This window comes from Tubulanus polymorphus, chromosome 9 (assembly GCF_964204645.1).
Source record: "Tubulanus polymorphus chromosome 9, tnTubPoly1.2, whole genome shotgun sequence".
Taxonomy (NCBI): Eukaryota; Metazoa; Nemertea; class Palaeonemertea; order Tubulaniformes; family Tubulanidae; genus Tubulanus; species Tubulanus polymorphus.
This window is the reverse complement of record NC_134033.1, coordinates 1,791,320-1,803,903: the sequence shown is the minus strand read 5'-3', so window position 1 is coordinate 1,803,903 and position 12,584 is coordinate 1,791,320. Positions and strand designations below refer to the sequence as shown.

At 38.8% G+C, this 12,584-nt stretch overlaps 3 protein-coding genes across 3 annotated transcripts; 1 reads left to right on the top strand and 2 right to left on the bottom strand.

The window, feature by feature from the left end:
• Positions 1–230: 230 nt before the first annotated feature.
• Positions 231–4,940, bottom strand: LOC141911429 (replication factor C subunit 4-like). The gene is made up of 10 exons (XM_074802449.1): positions 4,773–4,940; positions 4,390–4,468; positions 4,225–4,304; positions 3,708–3,827; positions 3,463–3,532; positions 2,869–3,063; positions 2,148–2,273; positions 1,581–1,661; positions 818–934; positions 231–399 (listed from the first exon to the last, which is right to left on the bottom strand). The coding sequence occupies exons 1-10, from the start codon at positions 4,871–4,873 to the stop codon at positions 298–300; spliced, it is 1,071 nt and encodes a 356-aa protein (XP_074658550.1). The 5' UTR covers positions 4,874–4,940; the 3' UTR covers positions 231–297.
• Positions 4,941–5,249: 309 nt separating this feature from the next.
• LOC141911051 (thioredoxin domain-containing protein 17-like) lies at positions 5,250–7,448 on the bottom strand. The gene is made up of 4 exons (XM_074802012.1): positions 7,248–7,448; positions 6,852–6,933; positions 6,446–6,527; positions 5,250–5,469 (listed from the first exon to the last, which is right to left on the bottom strand). The coding sequence occupies exons 1-4, from the start codon at positions 7,393–7,395 to the stop codon at positions 5,401–5,403; spliced, it is 381 nt and encodes a 126-aa protein (XP_074658113.1). The 5' UTR covers positions 7,396–7,448; the 3' UTR covers positions 5,250–5,400.
• A 346-nt stretch (positions 7,449–7,794) lies between these two features.
• On the top strand, positions 7,795–12,315 carry LOC141910767 (PCI domain-containing protein 2-like). Its single transcript, XM_074801556.1, has 15 exons — positions 7,795–7,993; positions 8,089–8,130; positions 8,213–8,337; positions 8,430–8,495; positions 9,257–9,353; positions 9,625–9,728; positions 9,863–9,938; positions 10,023–10,117; positions 10,563–10,609; positions 10,721–10,821; positions 10,921–10,994; positions 11,108–11,233; positions 11,422–11,488; positions 11,576–11,632; positions 11,933–12,315. Exons 1-15 carry the CDS (start codon positions 7,958–7,960, stop codon positions 12,017–12,019), a joined length of 1,200 nt encoding a protein of 399 aa, XP_074657657.1. The 5' UTR covers positions 7,795–7,957; the 3' UTR covers positions 12,020–12,315.
• Positions 12,316–12,584: the final 269 nt, after the last annotated feature.

Sequence of the window (12,584 nt, the reverse complement as noted above, 5' to 3'; positions counted from 1 at the left end):
AATTACGAATGTGACATTTTCAAAAACTTGTTCAAGTAAAAAAAATAACACTTTCTCGCGAAAAGTAGCTCTTAATAGACTAGCTACAAACCATGTGTAGGGTAGGCAACTTATAAAGAATGCCCCTCCTAATCGGGGAGGGTCAATATCAACCATAAAACCTTTCAGCCCGTACAAATTTTCAAACAATTCTATAAGATCATTTTATACAAATGTTTTATTTTCAACTATATACATAAATGCTTCGTTACAGCTAACTGATATTTTTTCTCAGCGCTTGATTTGAACGCTCTCGATTTATTTTTTATCCGGCGAACAGATTTGTTGCATGATCACCGAACCGAGATCCATTACTTGTAAATATTCGTCCGCTCCGTCCATCAGACGCTTGTCGACGACCTACAACGTAACAACCAACAAATAACTAACCTTGAAATAACCCTGAAACTAGTTAATACAACACTTCGAGAAAAGTTAAAATCGATTTTTTGTTTGATTGCTATTTTGGTTACTTAATGTTTTTCAATGAGGACAACACTTCAAACTTAACCATTTTAGGCTTAAACTTTTTTGCGTAACTGGGCCCTGAGTTAAAGCTGGGTTCAAACATTGAGTTATCTCTAGTCAAATGTTAATACCCTTAGGGATCATTCATTTATTACGTACACATAAAATTTCACTTTTTCAACCCCCCTCCCCCTCTGTATGCAAAATCGGCCATTTTTTCATATACATTAAGCATTACAGTGCGCAATTGCACTGACCCCTTCCCCCTCCCCTAATGGTAATAAATGAATGATCCCTTATTAATAGTTACCCCGATTTTTTCGCAGATCACTGATTTCTGATGGTCGTTGAGCTCGTTTTTAAAGACGATGACATCGTGAAGTTGATTAATCAACGTGTACGCCGAATGACCTTCCGCGATTAGATTCTACAACAAACGGGGAAATCATACACTGATTAATTCCATTCAACTCCCCGGACCCGGCCCTCGCATTTCTGGAAAATTCTGCCGATACAGGGACGGTGGCCATTTTGATTTTTTCATGCTTTTCCCCCTGACTATTCCCTGACATGCGCATTGTCTTCCCTAACTTGATCTGCTAAGAATCCAATTAATTAACACAAACAAATACTTAAAAAAATATAAACCGAATTTCTTTGATTTTATGCGCAATCTATCTAACCAAATTTCCCAGACTATTCCCTGACATGCGCATTGTCTTCCCTGACTTAATTTGCTAAGAATCCAATTAATTAACACAGTCAAATATGTAAAACATAGACAGATATCTATCTAACCAAATTTCCCTGACATACTCGTTGTTTTCCATGATTTGATCTGCTAAGAATCCAATCAATTAACACAGTCAAATACATAAAACATAGACAAAAACTGTTTGATTGATTTTACGCCTAGCAATTCTAACATATTTCTCTAGACTTTTCCCAGATTTTTAGCCTTATTCTACAAAATTTCCCGACTTTGTTTAAAGAAACGAAATTTCCCCGACTTTTCCCCCCAGATTTCCCGGTAATCGACGCCATTCTCGGCGCCGATTCATTTAGATACTCACTTTGACGCACGTTTCCAGTTTTTCGTAAGAGTTTGATTCGCAGGTCGTTACCAAATCGGACACTACTTCATCGGGTATTACCTATAGACGAGTACAACAAGCGCAAACTAATTAATTAATTAATTACGTCTACAGCAAGGAAAATAATAGCGAGTTCACTTTTTATCAACACAGTTGCAAATACAGTAGTCAGCAACCTGACTGTGGTTTAGTTTCACGATCGGATATTTTCACAAACCACATATATTGGTATAAGCCCATCCGATTATAAAAAGCTGACCACCAAGGATTAGGTAACTAACTACAAATACAGATGAAGTCCCGTAAGTTTATATGCTAGGTTACTTCTGTTTTCTGGTCATTCCACCTGATGTCAGTCAACAGCCGAAATGTTGTAGTTTCGTTTTAATAAATTATTTCATATAAAATTCGAATTGTGGGACCTATTCGATTATGTACAGTGTACACAAATAAGAGTGTTTCATTCGACTTCTACGGATGAAGTGCGGATGGTACAAAAATTCAGGAAGAATTTAGAAAGTTTCTCAGTTGATCATCACGACTTACTCCGGCAATTTCCGAGATATCGATCTCGTCGATTCCCGTTTCGCCTTTCAGTCGATGAGCGCTTTGTAACAACGTGATCGCTTTACGTAGATCACCTTCAGACACCTGCATCAACTTCTTTATAGCCTGCAAAATACAACGATGTCATAGGGGGAATTAACGGCGGTGGTAGCCATTTTACCAGCCAGGCCCAGTTCCACAGTTGTGAGTTAGGGATAACTTAGAGTTAAAATTAGTTCATTTTCGATGTTTTCACTCAGAGTCAAATCTTAACTCGGAACTGTGGAACTGGATCCAGAAGGGTTGGTAATTATCAATGAAAATGCAGGCAGTGATCGGTGATCTCTTCTGATAGTTTTTAGGCAATTAGATGGATGGCATCATAGGGGGTTTATAGAGCATCGATGATGTCATAGGGGGATGAATAAAATAAGCTCTCTTTATGCAATTGACCAATTAATCAAAAACACTGATGACATAAGGGGATTTGTGAAGGCAGACGCCCATCTTGGAAGGGCCTTTAGATCAATTTGATGATGTCATAGGGGGATTTACAGAGGCAGCCATCTATGCTAGTCGAGAGTTTAGATGAATTTGATGACATCATAGGGGGATTGATAAGAGGCGGCCATATGGCTATATTTACAGAGGCTATGCTAGTCGAGAGTGTAGATAAATTTGATGACATCATAGGGGGATCCATAGAGGCGGCCATATTTACCTGTTCGGTGTATTTAACTTCTTCTTTGCCGCCGACGTATTTCAGGCGATTCTCCAACACGACGCCATCTAGCGGTTTAAAACGGAACTTGGCGCACCGCGACGTGATCGGTTCGATTATACGTGACACATAGTTGCAGATCAGACAGAACCGAGTCGTACGCGTTTGTTTCTCCATAGTCCGTCGCAACGCCGCCTACAATTAGTGTTATCTATCGTTTATCGGATCCGCTTTCGAGACAGAGGGGTCAATGTGGGTTTAACCCTTGCAGTGCGGTGTATAAATCAGTGGATGGATTTTGCTAGTACACCGCACTGCGGTGTATTGATGTAATTAGTAATTATCTCTCTTGAAAAATGGCAGCACTTGTCAAACATAGTGTAATATGAGTAACATCGCACCGCGGTGTAGACGCACTACAGTGGTATGCCCGTTATTCAACACACTAGGGTGGAATTTTTAAAAATTTTCAAATTATCTCCAGCACTAAAGGCTATTAACTAGTCAGCACTGAAAGGGTTTATTTAACAATATTCAAACTCAAGCGATTTCACGATGATCTCTCTGATTCAAATTGAGTAAAAGGCAGCCTACCTGGGCAGCGTTAGTCATAGAATCCGCCTCGTCGAGAATTACGATTTTAAATGGCGGGCACGGTTTACCGCTGGAAATATAGAAATTTTGAAATCAATTTCAACAAGATGCAGCAATGCAATTTTGAAAACATTTTTCTTGTCATGATTTAGAATGAGAAAATGCAGAAATATCATGAACGAAATATTTTTACACGTCCCCCAAAAACAATGATGCGCCATCTGTTGGCAGATTAGTGAACTTACTCGGGTCGTTTTGAACTCGCCGCTCCCTCGGAGAAATTTTTAACTTTCTCGCGTACGACGTTGATTCCTCGTTCGTCCGACGCGTTTAATTCCAATATCCGACTTTTAAACATATCCGCACTGCCGTGAAAAAAAGAACACAAAATCATTTATCACAAAAATAACTGACAATCAGTAAAATTTGTTTAACCCTTTCAGTGCTGACTAATTAATACATGAAAGTGTTGGAGATAATTTGAAAATTTTTGAAAAATTCCACCTCAGTGTGTTGTATAAGAGGCATAATTGGGCTATACTTGGTCTACACCGAGGTGCGGTGTATTGTTATTTACTAATATGTCACTGTTCGACAGGTGTCGCCATCTTTCAATACACATAAAAACTTATTTCTAATAACATCACATATTACACCACGGTGCGATGTACTAGCAAAGGCCATCATCGATTTATACATCGCACTGCGGTGTAGACGCACTGAAAAGGTTAATTTCAGGGCGAATCAATGAGGAGTTCTTACCCGAATAATTCACGAGACGCTGCTAGAATCGTGGATGTTTTTCCCGTCCCCGGAGGCCCGTAGAACAACATGTTGGGCACCTACCAACGATAAGACGGAAAAGTTAAACCCGGGCTCGGCATGCAGGTCGGAATTTACTCATTTTGTTCACTTAGTCCTACTTACATCTGATCCTTGAAGGGTTTTCTTCAAGACAGCAACGACTTCATCTTGTTGAGCAACGTCGTCGATGGTTCGCGGTCGACTGAACAAAAAACAAATCATCATCAAGTGGGGCCTAATAAAATCAAGGGGTGAAAAGGGTGCGATATAAGCTAAACCACGGCACTACTAGTGGACCTAACTAAACTAAATCAGCATTTTTTTCGCCTACAGCACGGCCACGCCCACAGACCCTTACATTACTGCAGACCTTCTTTTTGTGGGGAGGGGGGTTCATTCGAAACCGACGGGCCTAGACATAGTATAGAGTTCAGAGCACGTAGTCGTAGACACTCGTTACTTTCAATTTTTAGGCCGACCTATGGCGTATTTCAAATTTCACTTACTATTTCTCGACCCACGGAACATGTTTCGGTTCAGTTTTAGATTTGTCTGTTTTCTCTTTAGGCGCAGACGGTCGTCCACCTTTAAAAAACGCGTCCATCATCGACTAAACTGCAAATAACTGAATTATTTTCAGCCCCAAAAAATGATTTCGGATTTCCCCGGTTCAATTCACTTCCGCATTAGTTAACGAATCGGCCGTCGCGGCAGCACCTGACGGTCATCGGTTTGTCGGTACCAATCACGGCAGAAAATCGTCACAGTTCAGTGAATTCTCACGTGCCTCACCTGAATATAAGCTCGTGACATATCAGTCCGGCAAATAAGTAATCAAGATCCATTTTCACAGTTGTGAGTTAGTTAACTCTCCAGTCACACAGTTTGTGCACGGCTAGAATTAACCCTGGTGGACTATCCCAGTTGTGAGTTAGTTAAATCCAAGATCCAGTTTTCCACAGAAGTAAAGAAAAGACAAATGATTTTCGATGTAATTGAGATAAATACCAGTTTTATTTTCAGACAGCACCAAAACGATACTCGGTATGCGGTTTAAAAACCAATATTTCATACAAGGAATGGATTATTTTGCTAAAGGTTTTTATTTGTTTCCTGTCGAGCTCCGGCACAGAATTATTCATCTGTAAACAACATCTTCACCAAATCATCGTTAGCGCACTGTGAATCACCTAACCGTTCAGCCTGCAGGAATAAACATCAGTTTGAATTTGAATCATTTCAGTTTTTTTACAAATACTTCAGTTTGGTTGATCTAGATCAACATTATTCAGGGTTCTTACAATATATCATGGAATGCGAAATTCCCTGATATTCATCTGACCCTTGACCAAAAATTCCCTGATTATATCATAAGATATCCTAAGTGAGGGCCGTTTCTTATCAAGAGGTTCCTCGTGCCACTCGTCACCAAAAATTCAAATTCCCTCATTAAATTATAAGATATCCTCAGTGAGGGCTGTTTCTTATCAAGAGGTTCCTCGTGCCACTCGTCACCAGCAAGAACAACAAGACACCAAAAATTCAAATTGCCTGATTAAATTATAAGATATCCTCAGTGAAGGCTGTTTCTTATCAAGAGGTTCCTCGTGCCACTCATCACCAGCAAGAACAACAAGACACCAAAAATTCAAATTGCCTGATTAAATTATAAGATATCCTCAGTGAGGACTGTTTCTTATCAAGAGGTTCCTCGTGCCACTCGTCACCAGCAAGAACAACAAGACACCAAAAATTCAAATTGCCTGATTAAATTATAAGATATCCTCAGTGAGGACTGTTTCTTATCAAGAGGTTCCTCGTGCCACTCGTCACCAGCAAGAACAACAAGACACCAAAAATTCAAATTGCCTGATTAAATTATAAGATATCCTCAGTGAGGACTGTTTCTTATCAAGAGGTTCCTCGTGCCACTCGTCACCAGCAAGAACAACAAGACACCAAAAATTCAAATTGCCTGATTAAATTATAAGATATCCTCAGTGAGGACTGTTTCTTATCAAGAGGTTCCTCGTGCCACTCGTCACCAGCAAGAACAACAAGACACCAAAAATTCAAATTGCCTGATTAAATTATAAGATATCCTCAGTGAGGACTGTTTCTTATCAAGAGGTTCCTCGTGTCGCTCCGGCTCCAGCCTCCGGAGGAACTATGTACTTACAGTGCCCCATTTCAGCAGAGTTGGAATTCCTTTTATCAACGTTTTCGGGTGCTTACGAAATTCATTTTGAGGATCTTTCCACCTGGAGAAAAAAAGTTAAAAACAAAAAATCACAACACAATCACAAACAAATTAATTAGGAGAAACAGGTATCATTTCCTAGCCTAAAATCAGATGGTTTATGCAACAGAGGCTCGAATTTGAAGTTTGAAGGTGAACTGTTGCTTAGATCATCCAATATCTAAGGTAGGCCTACTCAATAAAAAGAAAGTACCTTGGATATTGGACGATCTAAGCGATCTTCAGCCCCAAGCTTCAAATGCGAGCCCATGTGGTTTATGCGGCTGACTGGTTTATTGAAAGGGGGAGGGTTGTGGGGGTGCCGGTTGAGCTACAAGTGACTTACGTTGGGCGGTCGCCAACTATGCATTTAACAAACACAGAATCTTCGGGAAGATGAGCCAAATTTCGTTCAATCACAGGATCAGCTGCAAAATAAATAGATTAATTATAGGATTGACTTGGGAACTGAAAATATTAAACACTTTCAACAGAAACAGCATAAAATTAATGATTAGTCTAATTCAAAAATGCAGTTTGACGCTTTTGTGTTTGGCTCTGCATATTTTCAACCTGGGGAATAAAAATATATTACCGTACTTAAAAAATAAAAGATAAAAAATATAAATTTAGACGTAAAACCGTTGCCATTGTTAGGCCTAAGATTGTTCCGCCGGACCGGGGTCCTCTTCCGCGGCTTTTTTTGGGCCAATTTAATTTTTTTGGCTCTGTTGAAATTTACCTTTTACGCAATCGGGGCACCAGCTTTCACCAGACGCCGGATCAGCGGCACCTGTAAATAATACGAACAATAGCTTCTCCTTGTTGTCATCGACCGCTTTCATCAATTCGTCCAGGCTATTTACTCCTATTTGCTTGGCTTTAGACATTTTCGCAACGTCAGGTGCTAATGAAGAGTCAATAAATTCTAAATTTGAATTAATGTTGGTCGCTGAATGTGGGTTCGAATCCCATTCAATGCGATTTATTGTTTCTTTTCAAGCAACCTAAACTAATTTTTTTCTTGCATATAGATGCCTGAAAATTTAATTCATTGCTTCTTACGTAATTTACATGGTATCATTTCGAGGAGATGTGATCTTGATTTTTGGCCATCGTCAGTTCCTCACTCAAATCTACCGCACCAACACTAACAGCGTTGCAGCGATTTATTTTGTAAATTTATATATTTTCTAACTTGTAATAATGTTACGCTTTTCCGTGAAAATAAATTTAAAATGATATTACGATTCCTAGGTTATTTAAGACATCCTATTCTTTTCCTAGTAGAAATACGGCCATCTCTTCGCCGTAAATCTCAAGGTCGTTGATCATATCTTCGGAATAAAAAATCTAAACCGCTTCGCCTCAAAGTTGATTTTCTCGTCTATAGGGGCATAAAAACTCTAAAAGCTCAATTTTCGCAATCTTCGGGTCTTAACTCGCGATAAAATGGTGACTTTGTCTTTAAACAACTATTTAAAACAGGTAGAATATCGATTTTTCACTCCATCACTCGTACTAATTACCGAAATGGGTCGACTAAAACTGATTTCAATATTTTGCTTATTTAATCTTTTTAGCTTGAAGATAGTTTAGCTGAAAGAGACGGATTAGCTTTATCGGTAAATTGACGAAAATGGTTCCTGAATTGTCTTTAAAAATATCCAAAATTAACTTCAAAACTTTTTTATTCCTCGCTCACAGGAACTATTGTCGTTCAAAGATCCTCACATAGCCAACTATCGGCTGCATTTACCGAATCCCGAATCACAGGTCGAACAAAGATGTTTCGATCCTCTGTGGGAGGAGATCGTCGCTGCTCATTTACGGTAAATTCAGAAACTCCGCCGCGAATGTAATTTCTATCGACCAATCTCGAGTTGAAATTACCGTAATTTTTGGTTGTTTTGCTTTTTTTCAGATGTACCTGGGCCGTGAACGATCATGATTTCATCGAAGCCTACACCTGTCAAACAGTCCTCGTACAGTATCCTTTTATTTCTTTAACCTGAATCCCTAAATTAGACTTAAGGGTTTTACGTGTCCTAACCTTAGCTTCGACTTAACAAACCACGGGCTGGTTGCCAAGTCATGGCTTAGACTTAAGACCAGTCTAAGACCAACTTAGTTCTATAGACAATCTAACAACTTAAGACCAGTCTGAAGATTTAAGAGCACTTTTGGACTTAAGGCGCGACTGTGCAACTGGCCCATCCTTGTGCCACTCATGACTAAAAAGTCTAAAAGTGCTCTTAAATCTTAAGACTTAAGAAATCTTAATTTGTTGAATTAGAACTAAGTTCGTTTTAGACTGGTCTCAAATCTGAGCCATGACTCCAGTTACACAGTCGTGACTAAAGTCCAGGTCTATTTTTACATGTAGACTGGTCTTATTAGATTATTGGTTATAGAAACAAAATGAGGCTGGTCTCAACTTTTTACATCAGTTTATAGAACCAAAATGACTTAAGACTGGTCTTAAGTTGTTAGATTGGTTATAGAACCACAATGACTTAAGACTGGTCTTAAGTTGTTAGATTGGTTATAGAACCAAAATGACTTAAGACTGGTCTTAAGTTGTTAGATTGGTCATAGAACCAAAATGACTTAAGACTGGAATTAAGTTGTTAGATTGGCTTTAGAACTAGAATTAGCTTAGACTGGTCTTAGATCTAAGTGTAGACTGTGTAACTCACTGTAAAACTAGCTGCCTCTATGTTAATTTCGTTTAACGATGAACTATCACAGGGCGTACACTAAAGCGTTATCGAGTCAGAAAGATGAGAATTGGTCGTTACCGGTGATGTTCGTCGTGTGTCTGGATTTGAGACTGTTCGCCAACAGCGTAAGTTCCTCATCCTCCCTTGCCAGAGTTCAGCGATGCTTTGAGATAATGCTGCCGATGGTGGCTTAGTTTTTTCGGAAGTTTGATTTGACCCAGTTCAAATCAGTTCATTTTCCATGAACATTGCAAACCTGCTGTGTACATGTAGGCCTAATCAAATTTTGACCAAGTTATATTTCGTTGAAAAGATTAAACTCGTAAATCTATTCAATTTCTCCATCACTTCAATTCATCGTAAATCAATTCAATCAATTTTTTTCTGTGAAAACAGGCCGATATTCAATTGACTAAAAAAGGTCGTGGAAAGCCGGGCGAAACTTTAGAGAAAGCTGCCGACCTGATTATGGGCTGTTTCCGAATTTGTGCTAGTGACAAGTAAGAGTTTTATAAAGACAAAAATTCATCCAAAACTTCATAAAACCAATATTGGCACGATTTAATGATTTAGGTTGTTTTTTTTATTTCTCGTTAAAACGAGAGAAAAAAGAATTTTCTTGAAATATTTACAGTCGCGCTGCATCTGAAGATTCGAAGAAATGGGGAATGTTACATCTCGTCAATCAGCTATTCAAAATATATTTTAAGGTCGGTATGAAAATGGTGTTTCGCGCTCCGATCGAAGTCGACCCCTTCACGTTACGTGTCGTTAGAATTAGTTGTTAATTTCAGATCAATAAAATGCATTTGTGTAAACCGTTGATCCGGGCGGTCGACTCGCTGCCGATGAAAGATGAATTCTCTCTGTCTCAACTAATCACCTACAGGTACTGCATACACCGCGTGAACTGGGTTTAACTTGAGCCCGGGGGGTTTAAATCTTTCAGAGCTGAATGGTTAATAATATTGAAAATGCAGGAGATAATTTGAAAATAAAGAAATTCCACTGCAGTTTGTCTAGATAATACCGCTATCTACACTGTGGTGCGGTGTATTGTAAGTTACTAATATTTCACTATGTTTGACAGGTGTTGCTTTCTATCAATAGAAATGTTTAGAATAACCAATAACACCAATACACCGCATCGTGGTGTATTAGCAAAGTCCATCACCGATTAATACCCCGCCGTGCAGTGTAGATGCAGTGAAAGTGTTAAACTCTGGTTACAGTCAATTGAGTTGAACCTCCTGAGGGGTTGGGCGCACTGACATTACGCATCATTCGGGTTTTAAATATCTGAATAAATACATCTATTTTGATTTAAATTTCAGATATTATGTTGGAAGGAAGGCCATGTTTGATGGCGACTTTAAAACAGGTATTCAATAGTGAAAATAGGGAGAGGAGTTTTGGACCCCTGCCTTTTATTTTCATCAAGTTTCTCGCCGTAAGTTCCTTAATCCTAAATTCTGCTCATATCTTTCTCTAGCCGAGGATTGTTTGATGTTCGCGTTCGACCGGTGTCACAAATCCTCAAAAGTCAACAAACGCCTCATTCTGATTTATCTTCTGCCCGTGAAAATGTTGCTCGTAAGTAGCAGACGCTATAATTAACGTAACATGTGGATATGTAGATGATTCGACATGTGCATGTCACCCTTTAAACATGTACATGTTTCATGTTTACAGGGTCATATGCCGACACTAGAAATACTGAAAAAATACGATCTTACTCAATTTATAGACGTTTCAAAAGCCGTCAGGTAAATGTATTAAAACAAAGATTTTCAAATGAGATGATTTTAGGTTGTAATTTGACTTGAGACTGAGTTGGATGATGCAGTCCAGAAGTAATATTTAACTATATTTTTTCTAGTACTGGTAATTTGCTGCAATTAAACGACGCGTTGCAGAAACACGAAGTATTTTTCATCAAATCCGGAATTTATCTGATCCTGGAAAAACTGAAAATCATCACGTATCGAAATCTATTCAAAAAAGTGTAAGATCTTTTCCTAATGTTACAGCGAGAAAATATGTCCGACCTTTTTAAGATTTGGCTCCTGGAGTGTGGATTGTGGATTTTCAAAGTTGCTTTTCCAATTCACTCTTTTATATTCTTTCCTATTCTCTAAACGAAGGATACGTTTTGAGACTTAAATCCTGCGTTATCTGCAATCTTATTTTTAGGTACGCGATAATGGGAACCCATCAACTGCCCATCGACGCTTTCGTGGTCGCCTTGAAAATGATGAAGGTATGTCTCGCGATTTGAGGTACTTCGTACTAAAGCACGTAGAAAATTGAAAATTAGGAAAATAAAAAATTATTTTTGTTTTTTAAGGTTGAAGATATTGACAGTGATGAGGTCTGTTGCATTGTGGCTAATCTTATCTATGAAGTAAGTACTGAACTTATTAAAGTGGGTCAATTAAGATGGATCAGTTTTTCAGCAAAAATTCAAAAACTTTTTAATAAAATGTGAGGTCTTCGAAGAGAGACCAAGTCCCAGTTCCACAGTTGCGAGTTAAGATTTGACTCATTGAAAATGATCTGATTTTAACTCGGAGTTAACTCTTAACTCATAACTGTGGAACTGGATCCTGGTTTTACTTGAAATCCTTTGATCTCAAGTATCTGTGATGAGGCGATGGCTACCGAAACCGAAGAATATGATTTTGAAATTTGTTTTTTGTTTCAGGGTCGAATAAAAGGCTACATCAGTCATCAACATCAGAAACTTGTCGTCAGTAAACAAAATCCGTTTCCTCAACTATCAGCAGTTTAACGGCAGACGGATTGAAGTTGAAGGACTGTACGTATATGACACACGGGTTATTGGGGCCAACCTCAATAAACAGTTTACTCCGGAGAACTCTGGTTCGAGTTTGGGAGGAAATGTTGTTCGGAAAGTGCCGACATAGTTTGATGTACCGGATATTGAGCTGTTTGAAAACTTCTTCTTAGTTCAAATACCGTGAAGGTGGTTTTCTCGGAAAGTGTCGATCTGAATGATCATGAAGTGAACATTCTGTATTTATTGTAATTGTAATTTTTCTATGAATAAAGAATCGTCTACTATTTTGTACAGTATCTTGAGATTTGAGACTTTTTTGATGGAGACTATGGAACCCGAGCAGAGGCGGATGTAGGGGTCCAGGCCCAGCCTTCCTTCTTCATCAAGAAAGATAGTAAACCTACAAATTGACACTCATTTAATTGGAAATTGGGTCTTTCTTCAATTTCATGTAACTAGATGGGGGGGCAGAGCAAAAACAAGGGGAACAGCAGACAGATACAAGGGGAGCAGAGCAGACGGACACAAGGGGAGCAGAGCAAAAACAAGGGGTGCA